This window comes from Venturia canescens, chromosome 2, assembly GCF_019457755.1.
Source record: "Venturia canescens isolate UGA chromosome 2, ASM1945775v1, whole genome shotgun sequence".
NCBI lineage: Eukaryota > Metazoa > Arthropoda > Insecta > Hymenoptera > Ichneumonidae > Venturia > Venturia canescens.
Window position 1 is genome coordinate 1,656,685 of NC_057422.1, and position 21,647 is coordinate 1,678,331.

Genomic DNA, 21,647 nt, shown 5'->3' on the forward strand with positions numbered 1-21,647 from the left:
CGCATGTCAGACGCAAATACTACGATCAACCATATTCTTTCTCACCTGTATGCGCGACAATGTTTCGTCACTTGCAAAAAGTACTGCCCCCAAGTAAAAAAGCAATACGAAAAATTTTTGAATTTTCATTATTATTATTATACGAAGATGTACTATCTACAATTTCATCTTTCTATTCATTCATATTTCAATCTTATTCATCATTTTAATGCATCAAGTAAATAAATTGAGTGTTTTTTATAAGATGTCTTGTAACTTTATTCAACAACGTACACTCATACAATAAAATGGAAAAACTAAGTTTTTTACTCAAGAGAGATTTGCAGGTGTTTTAAAAATAATTTTTTCTGATTAAGTAACAAGAATGTGGTTTCTGTCGAAGTTAGAGCACTTACGTTATACAAGATAACGACTAGAACGGTTAAGAAGTGCATTATTTCCACATCAAATAATAATAAATTTTCGTTCTCGTGGTGGATTTTTTCATGGAGAATTTCATAGGCATTTAATGATTTCCAATATTAGCAGCCACGAAGATCGCTACTCTGAGGCAATGGGGAACAAGATCAATGATGATTTACGACGATCGAATATACGTTCCATGTTTATTTACACTATTTTGATGAACATTCGCTCAAGTCGCTTTCATTCCGTTTACTGAAACGCGTGTCTCGCAAACAATAGAAAAAAAAAGATGAAATCAAAGAAAAATGGCAAAATGGTGACGTATTAACATTTCCAATGCCATGAAGCTTTTTCAAACAAAAACTTGATATCACACATTGAACTTTGCTTTTCTCAACTGTGATAATTTTATATATTTCGCACACGAAGTTCGAAGAGCAAACATCGTAGAGCACGACTTTTCATAGAGTGCATGAGAATATTTGGGAGAGTAGACGGTGACAAAAGTCGCGTCAATTTCGCTGCGAAGTGAAACGATTGGAATCTTAATTCCGGTCTCACTCGCTTTCCGACCCACTGTCGCTGCTCGCATTGGCACTGCCGCCGGCACTTCCGCTACCGCTACCACTGGCCGATCTTGACCTCGACCTCGAGCGTGATCTGGAGCGTGATTTCGATCTGGAGCGAGATCTTGAGGGCGAGCGTGATTTGGATTGGGATCGAGACTTTGCTGGTGAAGCGGAACGCGAACGCGAACCTGACTTTGACGAGGACCTCGACTGTGCTGAGCCCGAACGAGAACGGGACCCGCTGCGTCGTCCCGGTGATTGAGATTTAGACCTAGACCGAGATCGAGAATGAGAACGCGAACGAGATTGAGACTTCGATCGCGATCGTGAGCGCGATTTTGAGCGAGATCTCGATTTCGATCGTGAACGCGATTTCGAACCGGATTTTTTGCTTGATGCGCGAGACGATGCCCGTGAGGATGCTCGTGAACCAGCTTCGTTGTCCGAGGCGGCTGAAAAGAAACGAGTAAAACGTCATTTCACTGCACCACTAAATAAAGCAATCAACTTTAGATAAATAAAATGAAAATTTGTTTAGCAACCTTTGTCCTCGTTCTTCTCCGCTTCCACTTGAGTCTCCTCTTCGTCCTCGTCCTCCTCTTCCTCCTCCTCTTCCTCGTCGTCCTCGTTCGGCGGTTCAAGTTGTTTTTCACGATATCGCTGTACTCGAAATTCGTTCGCATTCAGAGGTCTGTGGCGCACAACCAGTCTCGTATTGTTCGGTTGTTGACCGGCTTTCTGACGACGTTTGCTCAACCGCACACGAGTTTCCAATTCGTTGTAATAAACACCATCTTGTCGCATAACGAGGAAGTAATTCTCTTCGTAGCCCTTGGACGCTTTGCTCTTGACGTTCCAATTGTATTCACGTGCCATTTTGTAATCGTACTCCTCCTCGTCTGCGTAATCAATTCCGGCGGTGAAATCGCGTCGTCGTTTCTCCATAGTTTCTTCAAGCGGCAAGAAGTACGCGACGAATTGTTCACCGCTCTCGTCCATAACACCGCTGTGAATTATCACAAAACATTTATTAATTTGCCGAAAATCACAAGTGGCTCATTGAAATTCTAAACGAATACATGTTTCATGAAGGGAATGTAGAAAAAAAGTCATCGTTATCAAGAGCAATGAAAATGATAAATACCGAATCATAGCTTGAGACATTTCTTCTATCTGCGCTGGGACAGACCGACCTGTGGGTGCAGGGTCCGAATCGAATATAACTTGGGCACAAGGGTATTTCCAGAGCTAGAAAAATCAATAAATTAAATCGTTAGATCAATTCTTCCAATTAATCATCCCGTCAACTTTTGACAATTTTTTCATGGCAAATTACCTTGAAGTCAGGATATATTGGTAAGATTTCAACAGGTACAACACCCGGCTTGCTGTAGTGTTTTTCAATGGGTACTTTGTTATCCTCAAACGTTTTTTCAATAGCCTTGATCTGACTATCACGATCCATATACAATGTTTCTTCCTGTGAAAACATTTATCATTTTTTGTTAATATAATCATATAAGGAAATGCGAAATTTGAGTAATTTCGATAAGATTGTTCGGGCATTGGCAAATGAAGTATTGTCTTTAAATAATATTCACAATTTTGTTTGTAAAAAAATACTCAAGGTACTTGACTACAATTTACCTTGAAGTTCTTTTTGATACTGTAGCCAACTTTTGCCTCAACTTTGTCTTGCGTTTGAGGCTGGAATCTGGTTTGTTCTGTCGAAATGTACTCGGTACGCCGGAGCCAGGAAACACTTCGAGCATGATGTCTTGATCTCTTTGTATCCTGTGGCGTCGCAATATCTTCTTCAAGAAGTTTTTCATCCGCAGGATCCAACTGCGTGTTAAGATCGCCTGCATAAGTGTCCCTATTTATTAGATCAATTTCTACTCCCAAATCGTGCTCAGTGAGCACTTCATATTTGTAATTCCGCTCTAGGGATGTTGGATTGTATTGAATAAATCTGTAACACAACGATCATGGAACATTAAATATTTTTCCAGAAGTAAAAATTAGACATAAACTCGAAGCAAACGGCTTTGGGATTTTACTTTTCATAGTAAGAATGAGAATAAAATTACACTTTATTCGTATTAGTGGAAACACAGTATCTTCATGGCACGCACTATGAGAATGGTCAAAGATATAACAAAATATTACCAAACCGGTGATTGAACTCGATTACTATTATTCAATTATTGAATCATGGATAGTAAAAAAATTATAGAATGTAAAAAAAACTGAAATTGTACATTGTAGTAAGTAAAATCTAAAATGATTAATTATTCCATCTTTCAATCAATAACATCAATCTGAAATATTAAACGATTACGAAAGCTCACCTGGTTGAGTCAAATGGATAGGTTATGAATTTCGGATCGAATGGTATATCCGGCAGAGTATTGCAGTATTTCACCCGACATATCAATTCCGATCTGCAAGAAAAGTGAACAATAGTTAAAACATGAAAAATTACAATATTTTCGATGAAACACAAAAATTGATAGAGGTTAGAAAATCAATCGCGAACCTTTTTTCCGCGGGTCTCGTCGTTCGTTTATCTCTGTCGGAATTGCCATTTGTTTGTATCGTTGGTGCCATCGTACGACAACACTTTGGTCAATGATGTTTAAAAAAGCTTGGTGATTACAGTGGAAACATGTTTAAGGGCATTGAAATGTTAGAACGATAAAAAAAATGAGTAGTGGTTAAAATCCAGACCAAACAATATTGGATATTGGACCAACAAACACGAACACGCGCGATGCACCTTCGTAAGGCGGCCGCAAGGTCGCAATGCTACCGCAGAGAACATAAACCTGATACTACACGCTCAATCGTCCTTTCAGCAACGATTTTTGTTTTTAAGAATTTCGATAAAATGCGTATTTGAATTTTCATCTAAATAATTGCATGCGTCTTCATTATTTGAGGACGGTTCATGTTATTTAGTACATTTTTTTTTACTCATCAGTAATCGAATTAACCAAATGGAATTATGCAGGATTGCATTGACAATAGAGAACTGAAGAAATGAACGACGACAATTTCTGATGTATCGACTACAAGTAAGTTGTGAAGATGCATCGACGTATTATTACCATCGACGAGCAACATGCACATTTGCAGCATATATATTTTGTGTCACAAAACATACAGGTATGGCCTATACATTTGGTATTGCATATATCCAACCATATCCTGATTACACATATATAAGTAACCGTAAAATTCACGTTCGAGCATTTACCGTTTTGCTCGCCGGTTACGCGTCGTATATATATACAATCCACTTTCCCCGCGAGTAAACCGAGCGAAAACAAAAAAATGAAGTAGAAACTCGACCTATAAATTTGCGTCGTATACTTTTTAGTGCATCAATCATTAGCAATATTGCGCAATAGTCTTTTTCAAGGACATGCGATTGTCATCTTTGTAAATTACAAAACAGTCGTCTGCTCGAATGTTCACGAGTTTATATGCTGGATTCATATGTAAATACATATATAGCTTAACGAAACCTGGTTACTTATATGTGCATATAACGTGCAGCACAGTCGTGCAGTGATTGAAAAAGTTTCGTTCATTTCCGTGTGTGCCCGACGGATTTATGAATAATTCTTCTTCAACATCAGGTGAGTTGAATAAAATTTCATCACGATGTTCAGTAATAAAGAATTTGATATCGATCAATAATAAAAACGTCCTTTCGATGTGTTGTAATGATAACAAATTCAAACGCGCGTGAGCTTCAGCACGTCGAGTGTCTATCGTTATTTACTTTTTAATACATAGAGCCACGCGTGTTCCCTAGGCGAACGCACGTGTAGACATGAGTTATTATATATGGTGTGAAAACGATTCTTATCAGTCATCTAATTGGTTTTATTTATCGTGTCTCGGAAGTATAATCAGGTAAAACAACTATACCAAAGATTTTCATTTTTGTTCTCATCTTCGTACGTATAATATAATTTCTCTCTGTCTAAAATCGTTCGATGCAAGCATTTGTTATTGCACACACTTTTGTATAAGTTTCATCATCGAGATTTGCAGATTGAAAAGCTCTACAAGAGTGTCCCTTTCAATTTTGAACGCGAAACATTAAGAAACTGAACTTTCTCCTCGGATATTATATGACGCGTCATATATTTTAAGCGCGTAATTTCATTCACGATGAATTGCACAAAAACATCGTAACGGAAATCCCGGAATCTATACTCATTTTTATATACTTCACAATATTCTATGCAGAAGTTACGTAATGAAACATAATCGAAGGATAGAATTGCACTTTTAGCAGAGTTGCCATATTTGTGCAATTACGTGACGAGTATTAGCTTCTTTAATTATACTTATTTTTCTTGTGGCAGAATATGAAGTTGTTCCTCCTAGTTTTATGCCTCGTTGGAAACACATGGGCACAAGAATGGTCTGTTCTTCTGGAAACTGCATCCTTGACCATTTATATGGATGACACCGTCGGAGTACCATTTTCTGTTACGATACCAAAAAATACAGGAATCTCTACCATAAACTTGGCCATTAACAATAGCGACGCTGAGGTTGTAGCTATTAATGCACCAAAGTTTTATTCCAATGAAAATAATGGAGAAACGTGGAACAGTACAATTAATATCACTGGATTATTCATCGGCAAGTCCAGGATAAGCTTGAGTTTTTCAAATAAGAAGGTAATTATTGATTGCGTTCAAATTCAATTGATTATGCGCTCAAGTTCATAATTAATAATTCAATCAATCATAAATTAATCAATGACAATAGTAAGAGAGCTTTCACTTTTTTTTTACATTCAATGAGCTTAAAGAATTTTTATTATTTGAGTTTCATTCTTATTTGTCCATTTATTTCTTCATACTACCGAAAAGCTGACTATTTTTTCATTTTTAAATTGAGTATCATACAGAACGATTCTCAAGGTTCTTATCCTCTTTCAGAATGCGGTAGTCTCTGATGAGCTGGATATCACGGTAATAAGAGCTCATAGATTGATAGACACGCTCTTCACCGCAAGTGTTGCCATTCTTGTATCGATTCTTTATATAAATTTTGGCTGTGCCATGGATTGGGGAGTCTGCCGTGACACACTGAGAAGACCAGTTGGTATCGCGGTGGGAGCCTTTTGCCAGTTTGTAATCATGCCACTTGTAAGTAATTTGTGATTATAAGTTAGCCTTTGTGAAGAAAATATTTTGAGAATTTTAGCTTGCCGATAGAAACTATATTGAAAGTCAGAATCATTGGCGTGCTGCTTGAATATTCTTGCTATGGGTACTACAATCCACGATTGAAGACTCATTCCTGTTATTAATTTCTAAATATTTTAATAACTACAATCTTGTAAAGAAAATTCTTTTTACTCTCATAAGCACGAAACTGTTGAATGAAGGATATCAAGTTATAGTAAAGGGATTATCTGTAATAATGTTATTTCATTTATAGATTGGTTATGCTCTGGGCCAATTGCTGTTTTCCGACAGACCAGAAATGCAAATTGGCATTTTTTTCACAGGTATAAGTCCGAGCGGAGGTGCTTCCAACATTTGGACTGTTTTACTCGGTGGCAATATTAATCTCTCGGTGACAATGACCACTCTTGGGACGATTGCGTCATTTGGTGAGTTGAGTAATTTATAGGAATTATTATTCGTTGACAATTAAAATTCGTCAACTGCTATTTTGTAATTTATAGTCAAAAATCAATCGAAAATAAAGGGAGTAAAATTTTTTTTAATTCGTAAAAGGTAAATGATAAAAAACTGTAAACAAGGTAGATCGAATTGTGGGATTTTTTCGAAGAACATTCAAAGAACTTCAAAAAACGCTCTCATCAATAATCAACATTTGTTTTCATGATTTGCAGCAACAATGCCTATATGGATATTCAGTCTGGGCAAACAGATTTTCGACAAGGGTAATTTAGTGGTGCCATATTCCAGGATAGCTTTCCTTGCAGTTGGACTGATAATTCCTCTGAGTTTGGGCTACATAATACAAAAGAAAATGCCAAAATTGTGCCGAGTTTTGGTACGCATAATGAAGCCATTCTCGGGTATTCTCATTCTGTTCATCGTCATATTCGCAATCGTGACGAATCTCTACCTCTTCAAACTTTTTTCGTGGAAGGTTTGTACAATTGAGAGTAATTTATCGTTCGGTTCCATAAATGTGGCAATTCGGACGATTTTTGCGCTTCGGAATACCATTCTTTAGAGGGCTACTTTTGTTGAAGATCGTCGTTTCCGGAATGGGCTTAGCGTGGATTGGTTACATATGCGGATACATAGCAATGATCGTCTTCAAGCAGCCAAAAATGGATGTCAGAGCTATCGCGATTGAAACTGGAATACAAAATACGGGAATTGCCATTTTTCTTCTACGTTTCAGTCTCACACAGCCAGGAGCTGACCTCACCACCGGTAACCACTACTTCGATACTGTGTTCCATAAAGTAAACGTTTGCGCACGTGTTTTTTTTTTAATTTTTTTTTTCGTCAAGGTTCACCGTGCGGCGCATTTGGAATAATAAATTTAGATTCTCATTATATTTACTCTTTCATCCGCATGGATGATGTGTTTATCGAACAGCTTTTTAGTATAAAGTTTTTTGTAATCATCTCGATTGCTCTTGTCATGAAACAATAATTTATTCATAAATTCCTGTAATCCCGGAACTTGATTTCGTCCGAAAATCTTGGAAGAAAAAAAAATCAAAGCTTTGTCATAAACAGTGAGGAAAAGGTGATCTTTTGTTTTTCGTCTATTCGGAAAATGACAGCTTACTGTCGTATTTTGTCAAACATTTCGGCTACAATTGTTTACTGGTAATAACATAAAATAGCCAATTGACTTTTATGACTCAGAATAATGTTCGGGTGCGAGATGCGAGTGTCCGTGCATTCACGGATGCGTGTGCGTACACTCGACCGTTTCAGTATCTAAATATATAATCTAAATTTAAACGGCGCACTTAGTTTATCTCTTTTTTCAGTTATTCCTGTTTCGTGTGCAATCATGACGCCAATACCGCTTGCCGTATTCTGGCTCATAAAGCTGGTGTACGATCGGCGGAAGAAGAAACATGCTGCATCGATGGAGAAGCTGCAGAAAATTGCTGAACCCATTAACGCGATAACCCCGACGGTACTTTATTGAGTCGAAAATAATCTTGAGGAAAGTTTCGAAGAAATGAGTAACTCGCGTCGGTTTGGTATCCTAGGAAAACTTAATAAGTAGAAAAGGTGCAGGGTTTTTCGTAGTCATTTTTCGACTTTCTGTAAATAAGGTAAAAAGTATTTGTATATCAGCCCACCTGCCAGTATATTCAGATGTATATTTAGAATATCAAACGATATCCTTATATTAAGGTATATTTTTCCAAAATCGATATTCTTCAAAGCTAAATGCAAGTTGAAAGTCCGAAGATTGGCATAATTTATTGTTCAAAATGTTCAAAAAAAAATTTCACACATTGCGAAATTCGTTTATAGTTTCCACGAATTGAGAAATATTTATCTGTGCGAGTGTAACGAAGCCGAACTTTCCTTGCACAAAAAATTATTTTTGTTTTTTATTGCGAACATGGAGCGACAATCGATCGTGTTGAAACCGTTGACCAATGAAATTTTTATGTTTAATACATTGCCAAGATAACTGAGTTCACGAAAACAGAACTGCAGTGTGGGGAAGTTATACTTTTTTTTCATAATTTTGTACAAAAGAAATTTGTTTGTTTATCAAACGTCATTGTTATTTATGGGCCTTTGTGGGCCGAACGCGCTCCATTGAGTCTCACTGAAAGACAACGATCAAAAAATTCACCGCCATGATTATTTACTTAGGGATTTTTGGAGGTGCTGCTTCCAAAATCTACGTTATCGTTCGAATGAAAATATTCCATGCGACATTTTGCATTTCCGTTCAATGCGAATATTTGTTTCTATTGCATTTTGAGTACCGGAAGACGATTGCTCGTCGGATTTTGTTGATTATTTGTTTTTGTTACGATACATGGAAAAATATATTCACAGTTCTTCGAGAATATTTTTTTCTCTTTCACTTTTCCAATAATCTTTTCTCCCGATATTCACAATTTTTTCTGAACCCCGGTGAATTTTTTTCTAATTAATCCCTCTTTCAAGAAGTTTTAAAACTATACAAGTGACAAAAGATTCAGTTTTTTCTATTCATGTTTTTTGAAATTTCCTGAATAACCCCGGTAGATTTTCCATCCGTAGGAACTTGGAGCGGTTTTCCTGTATCGAGGCTCCGAGAAGATGACGAGAAGGGTAAAATGCTGAAAATAAAAATTTGCAAATTGCTTCCTCAAGATGGTCAAGATGCACGATGCTGAAAGCTTACTCTACAAGGTGTTATATTTTTCATTTTGGCTTCCTCATAGAGGGAGCTTTCAGCATTGTTCTAAAAGTTTGAGAAAGCAATTTGTTACTTTTAATTATTTTTTAACCCAAGACGGTCACATGGGGTGTGACACACCCGAGGCCATCTGTCCACCGAATGTTCACTGGGCATTCAGTGAATTTATATTTATAACATTATTTCGCTGTATTATTATTATTTTTACATTACTTTTTTATTTTTCAATAAAGGAATAAAGGAATCTTACATGAAAAATCATTGACATCTTGTACATGATTTTGCCGCTGAAACCCGCATGTTCATAGTGCGGAATAAATATACTTTTTATAAAATCCACAGAAACTATTATACTCGCCAGAAAGAGAATGCTTTCACAAATCAGACCCTGCTTGAATTTTGTTGATATGTCAAAAAACAAAAAAAATACAGCATTTTTTGTAAAAAAGGGCTTTTTTGCGATTTTTTTTTCAAGAATTTTTGAAACATACTTCAAACTAAAATTTTCGTTCCGTTCTTGGATAGGATAATAGAGAAACGTTTGAAATATATTCTCAACTTTTGTTGAGCCCCCAAAATAATTCTACGACATGCTACAGTGCTTGGGGTGTAACAGACCCCATGTGACCACCACGGGATTCTCATGAGGTGTGACCGTCTAGGGTTAAATAAAATTTCAACTCATTTATCGACTTTTAACTTTTCCAAATTTCAAAAACATTAGCTCTATGATTTGTTTTTCTAAATTTGTATTTATAATTCAATTTTGAAAAGGTTTATTACGCAAAATTATATATAAAAATATCGTTATATTATTTTTTTACATTTTAGTTGGTTTTTAGCCAAACATGTTCATGATAACTATAAACATCCTCAATAAGCATTTATAACGATATGTGTAAAAATCTCATGAATCTCTGAAAGCTGTAAAAAGCAAAATTGAAAAAAATATCATACTTGGTATTATCCAAATACGATTACTATAATTTTTATTTTTATATTGTTTAATATTTTCTCGTTCAATGTGGACGTGCTTAAAATGTCTTACAATTTTTTAAAATAATATTTATAAGACATGTTTTCCTTTGTGAGTGTCTGTGTATATTCGTGTACTATAAAATTGAAACACATATAACTTTGTTTCCAAGCTTCTGTTTTCAAGAGATGTTAATCTTTACAACTTCTCGAATCTCTGCTTTTTTTTTAAACATAATATTATAACATTACGAATTTCATTTTATGGGAATCGCAAACTTTTTTTATATTTTAAAAATAACAAAAATGTATGTGGTTACTCACAATCTCAGCTCGGATTCGCAGTCAGTTTTTAAATACAAGTCTGCTTTTAAGTCTCGTTTTCATCAACAGTTTTTTAAAATAATTGTTTCAGTTTGTTTGGGGTGCTTTTTTAGTGAGAGGATGACAAAATAAAAACTATAGCACCTCACGGAGTAAGCTTTGAGCATCGTGCATCTTGAGCACCGTGCATCTTGATCATCTTGAGGAAGCAATTTGCAAATTTTAATTTTCAGCATTTTTTTTGTATACAAGGAAATAATGTATTTTCTCTACCTTCTTTTACGAACATAAATTTATCTCTTTGTTTAAATCCATAAAAAAAAACTGAATGACGAGCCATCAGAAAAAACAGTTTGCAGCTGTCAATTTTCATCGTTTTTCTATTTAAAAGAATTCCGTCAATTTTGTTGAAAAGTGTAGATGAAGTATAGACTTATACACGATATCTTACAAAATTTCCAAAAATTAAAGCGGTTATAAAATTTTCTGAAAAATTCATATTTTCGTAAAATTCAAAAAATCATAAAATTTAAACCGCTCAACCGATATTTCCCAAATTAAATACCAACCTTCCTATTATAATAATCTACACATAAAAAAAAAATTAGTAATAAATCTTAAAATTTTCGGAAGTTAGAGCGTCGACACCTTTTTTATGAAAATTTCAAAACGTCGTAGGATTCGTATTTTTTTACAAATTCTGATAAAATTATCAGAGAATTAAGAGCTTGTATAGATTAACATCTGTGCAAAACGGTAGCCCTTTATCTCAAATCTTTTTCGAGTTATAAGCGTTTGAATTTTGCATAGTGCCACAACATACACACACACACACATCCGGACATTTTTTCTAGATATGATTTTTCAATGTTTTGGGACATTTTGAGCACATTGACACTGAAAACTGGAAAAAAAAAATTTTCATCATCACATTCCTTCCTCTATGAGAAAGTAAAAAAAAGGGGGGGGGGGGGGGGGGAAAGAAGGAATATTCTTCTCGAGATAGCCATGATCTAGTTGGATGATGTAACAAGGAGAAAATAAGCGAGCCAATGACGTCGTGATCTCTCGGGGTGTGCGGCTGTCATATGGAACTTTATTTTTGGCCCATATTTACTCACGAGGCGTGACGAACTATCCTCGATTGTAATAATAATGGCAACAATAATAATAATACGTGGTTAAAAACGGAGAACGAAGCGCGGGGGTGTTAAAAGAGTCAGGAGACGCTGCTATTCGTGAGAGTGGCTCAAAGCCAGCGAAGAGGCATCGCGAAAAGGAAGGTTGTTGTTAATAATTATCAAAGAGTTCGAGCCGGGGTTACGAACGAGAGGCGAACGAACTTCCTCGCGAAAGCAGAAATTGGATAAAGAGAAAGTCAGATACGATTCTTCGGCTCTTTCGCTGCACAGTTTTGAACGGATGAAGAAAAACGGAGAAGGGACCCTGCAAGATTCTTACCGAATCCCTCAATATTCGTCAAAAGCTTCAAAATCAACGTCATTTTTTGCATCCATCGTTGCCTCAGCAAGATTTTCATTCTCAGAGTTAGCAAAACGAGACTTTCTCTTGATTCTTGTAATTCTATATCCAGAGATGCGAATCGCCGGAGAAAATTTGGTGGATAAAAAATGAGGGATATCGTACATAATTCCGAGGACGATATTAGCCGTGAAAAATGGAACGTTCATAAAGGTTGATTATTATTTAACGGCTTTTTTCACCGCATCGTTAGTCCGTGAGATCATCGGCAGAAGCCCTTGAGACTTCATATCCTCGAGTTAGAAAATACGAATACCGGAAATCTCATAACTCGCTCGAGCGTTTTGGAAATGACTCGAGACTAAAGTTAACAACGACGGCGCCTCGTTTCTCTCTCTCCCTTTCGTTGCGACTTTTCTCCTTTTAACACGGATATACAAATATAGTGGACGGATTGAAGCAGCACCAACGCGCTAATGCTTGGAATTGGTTTGCGCAAAGCGATATCGAACTTAATTCGAGCGGCGTAATCCACTATAAGAAGGAACGCCGCAGGGGCGTTCCGGAATTCTGAAGGACCGCGCGTTCTTACTTAACGAGTCGTATCTCAGACGCGCTCGTTTGGCACCGACGCTTTTCAAAATTGGCACGGAAACGTGCCTCATTTTATCTTGTGAGAATTAGAAAGAGAGAGCGAGAGAGAAGCCACGTAGAGCACGATACATCCAAAGAAATAAAGGAAGAAAAAAGATGGAACGAAAGTACGAAGGAGAGGGAGAATGTAAGAGAGCAAGACTCCGTGGAAAGATAAAAATGAAGGGGAAAGAGAGGCCCGATGAACGGAGGCGTTACTTCGTCAAATGTGCCGTTAAACTGAGAGCAATTCATCCGAAAGCTATTCAAGTTTTCGACCATTCGACGTTTTCCCTCGTATTCGACTCGCCCACATTTTTTTCGTAAATTCCATTTCCATTGTTCCGAAATAAGAAAATCCCTTTGAAAAAAATTTCAAATTGGATTGGCCAAGTGCGGAGATCGCGAAAAAAAAATGTTCGTAAACCAGTCGATTGATTTTTGAAAGCAAATTCGACGAGACGAGAACGAGGGCCACGCTCGAATCTGTTCCTCAGAGCTGCCTTTTTACTCCCGTAAAATTATCCGACAGGAAAAACTTCAACTCCGGAGGAATTCCGGCCTGAAAAATCGGCTCTTCCACGAAGATGCAACGAAGAACGAAGTCGGTTTGAAGAATGAGTTACGAAGGAAGGTCGTTTTCGAGGTTCCTCGGAGGGTTTGTAACGACGAAACGAGCAAGAAAACGAAAACGACTTTGAGATTTTTGCACGTGTAGCTCTCTCGTAGGCCGAGATCCAAAATTCATGAGTCACCTTTTTTGGACGCTCGTTCGACAACGAACGAAGGGTTGTTTTCCCACCAGCCAGGAACTCGATCCTCCTCGAAAAAGTTTAGGCCAAACTCGTACATTTTGTCTGAAACTCAGTTCGAACGAGGTCGCCGAAAAGATTTTTCGTTCGCCAAATTCTAGGCTCGTGTTTGACCCAGTCTAAAACAGCTGGAACATAATACCGTTGATGGGTCGCAGTAGATTTACCACGAAATGACTGATATTTTAGTCGCTATACAACAGGTGGCAAACACTGCTAGAGAGAAGCGTTGTAACAGTTTGCGTCTTGCGTGCGAGATCCTCTCCCTCTCGTCCCTCTTTGACTCGTCTCGAGACTCATCGTCCACGTGAAGCATTACTTATAAATCTGAGCCGAGGGTCGTGTGCGTGTGTTGTACAAACACTTCTTGTTTCGCGACTCTTCTAGTCGAGCGAGGTATGCTCCGAAGACGTGTGTTTTGTGCAACATCCTATGGCTGAGATGCGCCGTACCGGCGTGACACTGGGAAATTGCCTCTTCTCGCGACCAGCCACTTATAACATATTTCATTTTTCGTCCCACTCTATTTTTGCGTCGCCAAGCTTTCTAGCTGGTTGTAACTTTGCAACGACCGAGAGAGCGAGAAAGGGAGATGAAAAAATGGCGATCGAGGTAAAGCGAGAGAGGAACGCTGTTTGGTGTAAGCTTTATATCCTGCCGAAGAGCATCTTCGTCCTCAGGTATCCGCCGTCCGTCGTACGAAGCATCTGCACTTCAATATTTACAAATACCTTATAAACACAATATGGTAAGAATAACGAATCCGTCGTTGCGTACTCAGTGCTTTTGCATCGAATTCTCATGTGGATTGGGCCAATTTCATTCATTTTTTTTTGACGGAACAGCCTCATCGGGGTACAAGTGCAGTCGACGGGTTTTGACAAGTGAAGTTTTTTCAGTGAAATTATGAGATTCATTGATGAGGAGGATCGATCGGGAGTTCCAAGATTAAAATCGTTTTAGTTTAAATAATCGTTTCAAAGTTTCTCCTCAGTCCGCAATCCTAAATTCAAACGATCGAAAGAGACATGCTGCGTCGTTGCGAAAGCGGTTGAGACGAGAATCTTCCGAGTCGCTCGCGGCTCCGTTTTCCCTTACGTCTTTTAACCGATTATTGGATTATTGTTTCGATCGATTGATTTCCATAGGAAGAAGACGAGCAAAAAACTGCAGTGATGAGGAAAGCATTCCAAATGTTCGACACGACGAAAAGCGGGTTCATCGACACACTCAAGATCTCAACGATTCTCAACACGATGGGTCAGCTCTTCGACGACTCGGAGCTCAACGCCATCATCGCCGAAAACGATCCGGACCGTACGGGGAAAGTCAGCTTCGATGGCTTCTGCCGAATCGCTGGACGCTTCCTGGAGGAGGAAGACGCCGAGGCGATGCAAGAGGAACTCAAGGAAGCTTTCCGCCTCTACGATCGCGAGGGCAACGGTTACATAACGACCGCTACACTCAAAGAGATTCTCGGTGCTCTCGACGACAAACTCACGAGTTCCGATCTCGATGGCATCATCGCCGAGATCGATACCGACGGCTCCGGGACGGTGGACTTTGACGGTTCGTCACCTCTCGAAATTTTCTTACTCTTTTATTGAATAATTACATTTTTTTTCAATTATTTATTTATTTATTTTCATATAATTTAATGATATTTTATATTTATTAAAAAATTCAAATTTATTATTAGAAATTTCGATGAGAAAGATTTGAAAATATTTCCTGATTGCAATTCAGTCGAGTCACTCGTTCAATGCTTCGTTCATTTTTCAGAGTTCATGGAGATGATGACCGGGGAATAGGTCGGTGAGGTACCGCTCCGCGGAGACGAATGCGCTCGAGAGCGTGATAAACGCGATTGTAAATAAATTTCTTGTCGTCTCAATACGAGAGAGCAGGATAAAAAGTTGGAAAGCAAGAGCCACCGAACCTCATTGTACATTGTCATAACGATCGACTTCGACTTTAACGCAATTTGTAATAAAAATATTAACTATGAAAACGCGTACGAGCGAATCGACGCAATTCGAAGGGATTTCTTTTGGGCGCGGAGGAAAATAAAAATAGGGCGAAGAAGGAGAGGATCGTCGAGGGAGTAAAAACGAAAAAACTGTATTTTGCGTCAAAACATTCGTGTGTTTATTGTTCCGGATGAAACCGAATTGAAAAAAGATAAAGCAGCGTCAACTTGAGCGAGATAATTGCAAAAATTGACTGATCATCGTGTTCGAAGAATTTAGTAGACGCCGCCCTCGATGGGGTAGTCGACGTGGTGAACGATGACGTCGGTCACGTGGATGTTGGGGACGTAGAAGGCGCTCGGTCCCAGGGGTCTCTCGAGAGGGTATCCCAGGGGTTTGTTGTCGAGGCTGAGAGCTCCGCCGATGATGTGGCTGATGTGCTTCTTGCCGTAGTAGTTCTTAAGGTACTCGGAGCGGGGATAGTGCCCCTGTTTGTAGTACTCTTCGCCTGCTCCGTGGAACGTTTGACCTCCGACGATGTTTTGTCCTCCAACGATGTCGGAAGGAACGCCGCTCGGGTAAACCCCGCTGACGTGGTGTCCGCCGACTTGGCCTTGGTAGATACCGTGGTGCTTTCCGCCCTCAATGTGCTCCTGGGGAACGTCGTGGACCTGGGAGTACTGGTGACCTTGCTCGTAGTATTGTCCCTGGTGAGCCTGTCCCTGGTGAACCTGTCCCTGGTGAACTTGCCCCTGATGGACTTGTCCGTGATGAACTTGTCCCTGGTGGACGTACTGACCCTGGTACTGTTCTCCGACTCCCTGTTGGTGTCCGGCGTAGTGGGGCTGTTGTCCGTATCCGTAGACACCCTGGTGTTGGTAAACTCCGGAGTGCTGGTATTGCTGTCCGTGCTCAACGCCGTGCTGGTAGTGTTGGTAGTGCTGGTAGTGTTGCGGGTAATGGAAGACCGGGTACTGGTGAGGGTACTTCTTGTAGAGGTAGTGGCCGTAGTATGCTTGGAATTTGTTCACTGAAAAGTTCCAAAAGTTACAAATTATGAGGGGAAAGTCGTACGGGGTGAGAAATGCTATTTGGGGAGAGAAAAAACGGTCCCGACGACGACGACGAAATCGGTGCGGTATTCCGGGAGGGGATCAACCGTGCAACTTACCTTGGTTTCCGTAAATTCCGTTGCTCTCGTAGTGGGGAAGAACCTCGAGGGTCTGGTAACCACCGTGGTAGACTCCTTGTTGGGGTTGGTGGAATCCGGGCTGGCTGTACTGTTCGTAATGTTCTCCATCGACGATCTGGTACTGATGGTGTTGGTAGGTTTGGAATTCGGCGGGGATGACGGGACCGTAAGGAACGTGGTATTCCTCGTTGGCGCTGACGATGACGAAGACCTGGAGCGGGAGGCCGCCGTACGTTCCCTTGGGGAGGGCCAACCTGGCGGGGAATCCGAAGATGTGTTGTGGCTAGAAAAAACGAGTGAAGAGCGCGCGATTGAGCGAAATTCGAAAAGCGAGAGTCAGAGGTAAAAGGGAAATGGATAAATTCATAATCGACTGGTTACCTCGGTGATGTAGAACGGGTTCTGGGAACGGAGGGCGCTGTCGAGGTGAACCTTGATCTGGTGGACGGACGGGTAGTCGTGGCTGAAGATCGGAGCCTGTTGCGAGTGTCTGACGATGACGTTCTCGCCTTCCTTCACTGTAAAATGGCATAAAAGTGTTGCAGAAAGAGAAGACTCGACGGGCAGGAAAATGTTTTCGACGTCGATCGAACTTACGGTCGTGGACGAAGTGGTCGAGCTCGACGAAGTAGTGTCTGTGGTGGTTGATGTCGATCGGTTGTCCATCGTAGTCGAATTTCGGTCCGAGGTAGACGCGAACGACGGCGTTCGTGTAGGGTTTCTCGCTCTGTACGACGACCTGGTACTCGTACGGTTGGTGGTTGAGGCGGTGGAATTGGGCCTTGATGTGGTAGTCGTGGTGCTGTTCCTTGACCGAGTGAACGTAACCGTTGTCGAGGTCGACGTTGTACTGGTCGAAGTAGGTGACGAGGTTCGGGAAGACGACTTTCTCGATCTTGACGCCGGGTACGACGAGGTCGTTGTATTGGTAGGCGGGCAGGGATTGTTGGTAGCGTTGGAAGAGCTTGATTATGCGTTTGTAGAGCTGGTAGAAGGCCGGGTCGCGAACAGCGGACTCGTTTTGCTCCAGGGCCGAAGGTGTGTAGCTCCAGATGTCATAGAATTCGGGGGTGTTGCCGAGGAGTTGACGGGCGACGGCCTGGAGGCTGCCGTAGTAACGGGGGTTGACGCTGCGCCCGGTACCTTCGATTATGTCACCGAGGATGTTCAAGCCTTGGGGCTGGTAGAGCGAGAGGAATTGCTGCTGGGGCGTGATTACGTAGCCGGAGTCGATCGCGTTCATGAGACGCTTCTCGAAGGCGTACACGTTCTTTACGAGATCCTGGTGGTAGGGGGTCAGGTAGAGCTCGTTGGGACGAGAGGGGTATTCCAGACCGTTGGCGAAGTGGAGGTGGGGCTTGTAGGCAGCCTTCACGTTCTCGAAGTCGACGCTGTCGATGGGTCCGAGACCGCTTCCGAGACGGTTGAGGTTGTAACGAGCCAGGAGCTGCTGGTGAAGGTAGTAGTAGTACGAACCGTGGCCAATGTGGTGACCCTTCTCGTAGTCGGATCCGTGGACCTGTTGGTAACCAACGGACTTGTGGAGCTGGGGGACCAAAAAAAGAAGCGAGTTCTCAAGGCTCGAGTTCTTCGGACGATTTTTTCTTCCTAACTCGAGATATTATGATTCCAAATTCTACGTTAATGAAATTACGAGCCATCGATTGAACGGGGATACATCACTGACCGAACCCCAAATTTCATTCGTCCCTGGACAAAATACTATAGTTTTTTTATGTTGAAAACCGCCACAGGGATCGCAATGGGAAAAGACACAAAGCAGGATCAAGAATTTTTTCCCAGACCTTCGTTATCCTTCATTGTGCGTTTTTCATAAACTTCGTAAGAACCGTTCATCCGTTACATGAACAGATAAACGATTTTTTAAGCATGATCTCTAAACCCCTGTGTGTTTTTCTTCATATTTAAACACGTTTGTTTATAAGACGAAGCCTTTAAAATTTGATACGCGTGTCAGTCGACTGCCCATTTAAACTCCAACTTAATCGGAACGTAAACGAGAAAACTGGGAGAGAAAGAGAGTCGCTTGCTCCCATCGGAAGATGAACGTACCTCCGGGATCATGTATCCGGCGAGGGAAACGTACGCGTAGTAGGCGTTGAGACCAATGTCGTGGGTGAAGTAGGAAAGTTGTTGTTCACCGAAGGGCAGGTAGTCCGTGTAGTTTACCGGAATGTAGACAGTCTTCTCGGTCTCGTATCCTTCGGCGTAGATGTGCTGAGCCTCGTGGATGATTCTCGAGTCAACATAGTGCTGAGGGAAGATCTCGTACAGCGGAGGTGGAATAACTCCGACGGTGTCCTCGCGTTGGAATATCGCCGCGATGTAAGCCTTGACGAACTGTCCCTCGTTGACGTAGACGCGGGCCCACGCAGCGGTCTGCAGGAACACCGGGTAGTCCTTTGCCGCGAGGAATACTCTCGTCAGGAGAGCTACTTCCTTGCGCAACTGGCTCACGGAGTTGGAGTAGACGGTTCCTTTCGGCTGCAGGTGACCGGCCTTGAACATGCCGTAGTAGTACAGCGCGGTCTGGGGCTCGTGGTAGTATTGCACGTTCGATTCGATGTCATAGTGGTAACCGAGGTTGTACAGTTCCTGGTTCGGCAAGTCCTGCCAGATGTGCTCCAACAAATATATTGTATCTTGCTGCTTTTTCAGAAGATCTTGGTCAGCTGCCGGAAGAAAAATTTGACAATTGCGTTAGTCGAGTCGCGGACTTTAGAAATCAAGAGGAAACATGAAAATAATGCAGAGGACCGAATAAACGTTAAAATTTTCGAAGTGAATATTGATATACGTGCGGTTCGAACGGCTTACCGGCGCGCTGGTAGACGGGCGATGCCACCGTCGCAGCCACGAGGGCCAGAAGAATGTATCCTGAACGCATTCTGATACAAGGTTGAGTACGCTCTTCGAAAGCATTCCTCGGGCTTTTATACCGAATGGTTTATCGTCGAAAATAATTATCTCCTGCGACCCCGGCACGACCCCTCGTTCAGTACGGTGAATTTTTATTTTTCCGTCTGTCGATGATACCCCCTGGCGATTCCACGGGTCTTGGCAACGTTTCGGATACCAGTGGTCAGAGGTCACAGACACCCGGGAATGAGCAATACGATGGGAGGAAAAAATTATAATTTCAGTCGAATCAGGGGACGCTTCTGTGTCTGCTTGTGTTTTAAGAGACTCGGTATTACTCTCGAGTAGAATACTGGCCATGGCTGAGCACGAATGTTCGGAAAATCGACTCGGCGGTTCGCTTCCCATTCGCTGGAAAATCACCTCCGAGCCAACGTCGATTTTGCTCGAATTTTTATATTAACTCTAATCAAAAGTGGAAATAGACAAAATGCAGCTGGAAAAAATCGATTTGGTAACGCTGCTCGAGGGCGAGATTGTGGGAGGCGTTGCAATAATTGGTTTGTTGATTTGTCGAACGAATCCAATGAGACCGAGTTATTAGGGAAGTTGAACATACGAAAAATACATTAGATTTTATTATTCCAAGTCAATGAACTGAAAATAAGCGTGAATCTTGCTGAACAGCCCTTAATTACGTGTGGAAAATTTGGAGAGGTTTCACCCTCTGGTAATCGAGATATTAATTGTTAAAAATGTCAGGTTAAACATGGGCTCTTAAGGAGGGTGGCTACGTTCGTCAAATTGATAAGAAATTCATCAAATTTGGTGATAATGTTTTTCAACATCAAGTGCGAAGACACCATTTTTTTCAAAATTTTCTTCTGCTTAGTTATCGAGTAATTACGCATTAAAGCAGATTTCTTATGCCCGGAATGTATACCTATATATATATGGAAACCCTATGCTGATACACGTGAACTTTAATGATAAATTACTCGATAACTGTGTAGAAGAAAAATCTTAAAAAATTTGTATTGTCAAATTTAACTCTAAAGAATATGTTCACCAAATTTTATTAAATTCTTATCATTTTGAAATTTTTAATGTATTTTACATGGTTTAGCATGGCAACATTGTATCATCCCTAGCCACCCTCCTTAAGGAAGCTTTCAAAAAATTGCGAACTTCAATGATAAATATATCAATTTCGAGACTGTGAATCATCGGCATATTCGGCCAGAAGTTTAATACCCTCTTAAGCTTTCTGTTGAAAGAATTTAATTGTGTAAAGCTGGAAAATAATTATTCCATAAGATACGCTCGAATCTCCTTAAAATTTTCGAAATCGAAATTCTTTGACGCAGTTCGACCAATTAAGGAGGGTGGATCGCGACGATACAATGTTGCCATGCTAAACCATGTCAAAAATATGAAGAACTTCAAAATGACAAGAATTTAATAAAATTTGATAAATGTATTCTTTAAAAATATATAAGACGATATCAATTTTTTTAGATTTCTCTACCACATGGCTCTCGAGTAATTGAACACTAAAGTTCACGTGTACAAGCACAGAGTATTACGTACATACAGTTATACATCTCGTGCATAAGGACTTCGATTTAACGCTCAATTATTCGATAACCACGTGGTAAAAAAATTTGAAAAAAATTGTATTTGTATACTTGATGCCAAAGAATGTTATCACGAAATTTTATAAAATTCTGATTATTTTGATTTCGTGATGCACCCTCCTTAAAAAAGGCTCTGTCAGTCCATGCAGGGCGATGACGAAAATGGGCTGACGTTTTGATTGTTTTGGTCGAGCGAACGGTGTGGAAAAATAGAACTTTCAAAATTTGCAGCTATCTTTCTCGCACTCACGGTTCCGATAATGAGTAAAACCATTTTCAATATAAATTATTTTGGTAAAAAATGGAACTAGGCAAAAATCGACTCGCAGTGTTGCTTGTTTGAGAAAAATTTGGTAATCGGC

At 40.3% G+C, this 21,647-nt stretch overlaps 4 protein-coding genes across 7 annotated transcripts; 2 read left to right on the forward strand and 2 right to left on the reverse strand.

Moving 5' to 3' along the window:
* Positions 1-591: 591 nt before the first annotated feature.
* On the reverse strand, positions 592-3,864 carry atms (RNA polymerase II-associated factor 1-like protein antimeros). The gene is made up of 7 exons (XM_043411602.1): positions 3,514-3,864; positions 3,326-3,418; positions 2,622-2,946; positions 2,311-2,454; positions 2,119-2,222; positions 1,517-1,980; positions 592-1,426 (listed from the first exon to the last, which is right to left on the reverse strand). The coding sequence occupies exons 1-7, from the start codon at positions 3,582-3,584 to the stop codon at positions 963-965; spliced, it is 1,665 nt and encodes a 554-aa protein (XP_043267537.1). The 5' UTR covers positions 3,585-3,864; the 3' UTR covers positions 592-962.
* Positions 3,865-4,169: 305 nt separating this feature from the next.
* On the forward strand, positions 4,170-9,045 carry LOC122406180 (ileal sodium/bile acid cotransporter). Of its 3 annotated transcripts, XM_043411468.1 has the most exons (8): positions 4,170-4,618; positions 4,890-4,898; positions 5,357-5,677; positions 5,942-6,151; positions 6,447-6,621; positions 6,868-7,130; positions 7,237-7,423; positions 7,996-9,045. In XM_043411468.1, exons 3-8 carry the CDS (start codon positions 5,360-5,362, stop codon positions 8,157-8,159), a joined length of 1,317 nt encoding a protein of 438 aa, XP_043267403.1. In that variant the 5' UTR covers positions 4,170-4,618; positions 4,890-4,898; positions 5,357-5,359; the 3' UTR covers positions 8,160-9,045. The 3 variants fall into 3 exon arrangements, with proteins under 3 accessions (XP_043267403.1, XP_043267401.1, XP_043267402.1); XM_043411466.1 differs by lacking the exon at positions 4,890-4,898 and having other exon boundaries at positions 4,171-4,618; XM_043411467.1 differs by lacking the exon at positions 4,170-4,618 and having other exon boundaries at positions 4,737-4,898.
* Positions 9,046-14,202: 5,157 nt separating this feature from the next.
* On the forward strand, positions 14,203-15,617 carry TpnC25D (Troponin C at 25D). The gene is made up of 3 exons (XM_043411469.1): positions 14,203-14,354; positions 14,755-15,175; positions 15,389-15,617. The coding sequence occupies exons 1-3, from the start codon at positions 14,352-14,354 to the stop codon at positions 15,415-15,417; spliced, it is 453 nt and encodes a 150-aa protein (XP_043267404.1). The 5' UTR covers positions 14,203-14,351; the 3' UTR covers positions 15,418-15,617.
* Positions 15,618-15,730: 113 nt separating this feature from the next.
* Positions 15,731-19,696, reverse strand: LOC122406179 (hexamerin-like). Of its 2 annotated transcripts, none has more exons than XM_043411463.1 (6): positions 19,607-19,696; positions 18,842-19,461; positions 17,366-18,314; positions 17,150-17,286; positions 16,748-17,051; positions 15,731-16,606 (listed from the first exon to the last, which is right to left on the reverse strand). In XM_043411463.1, exons 1-6 carry the CDS (start codon positions 19,674-19,676, stop codon positions 15,852-15,854), a joined length of 2,835 nt encoding a protein of 944 aa, XP_043267398.1. In that variant the 5' UTR covers positions 19,677-19,696; the 3' UTR covers positions 15,731-15,851. The 2 variants fall into 2 exon arrangements, with proteins under 2 accessions (XP_043267398.1, XP_043267400.1); XM_043411465.1 differs by having other exon boundaries at positions 17,366-18,287; positions 19,607-19,695.
* Between the last annotated feature and the right edge of the window lie 1,951 nt (positions 19,697-21,647).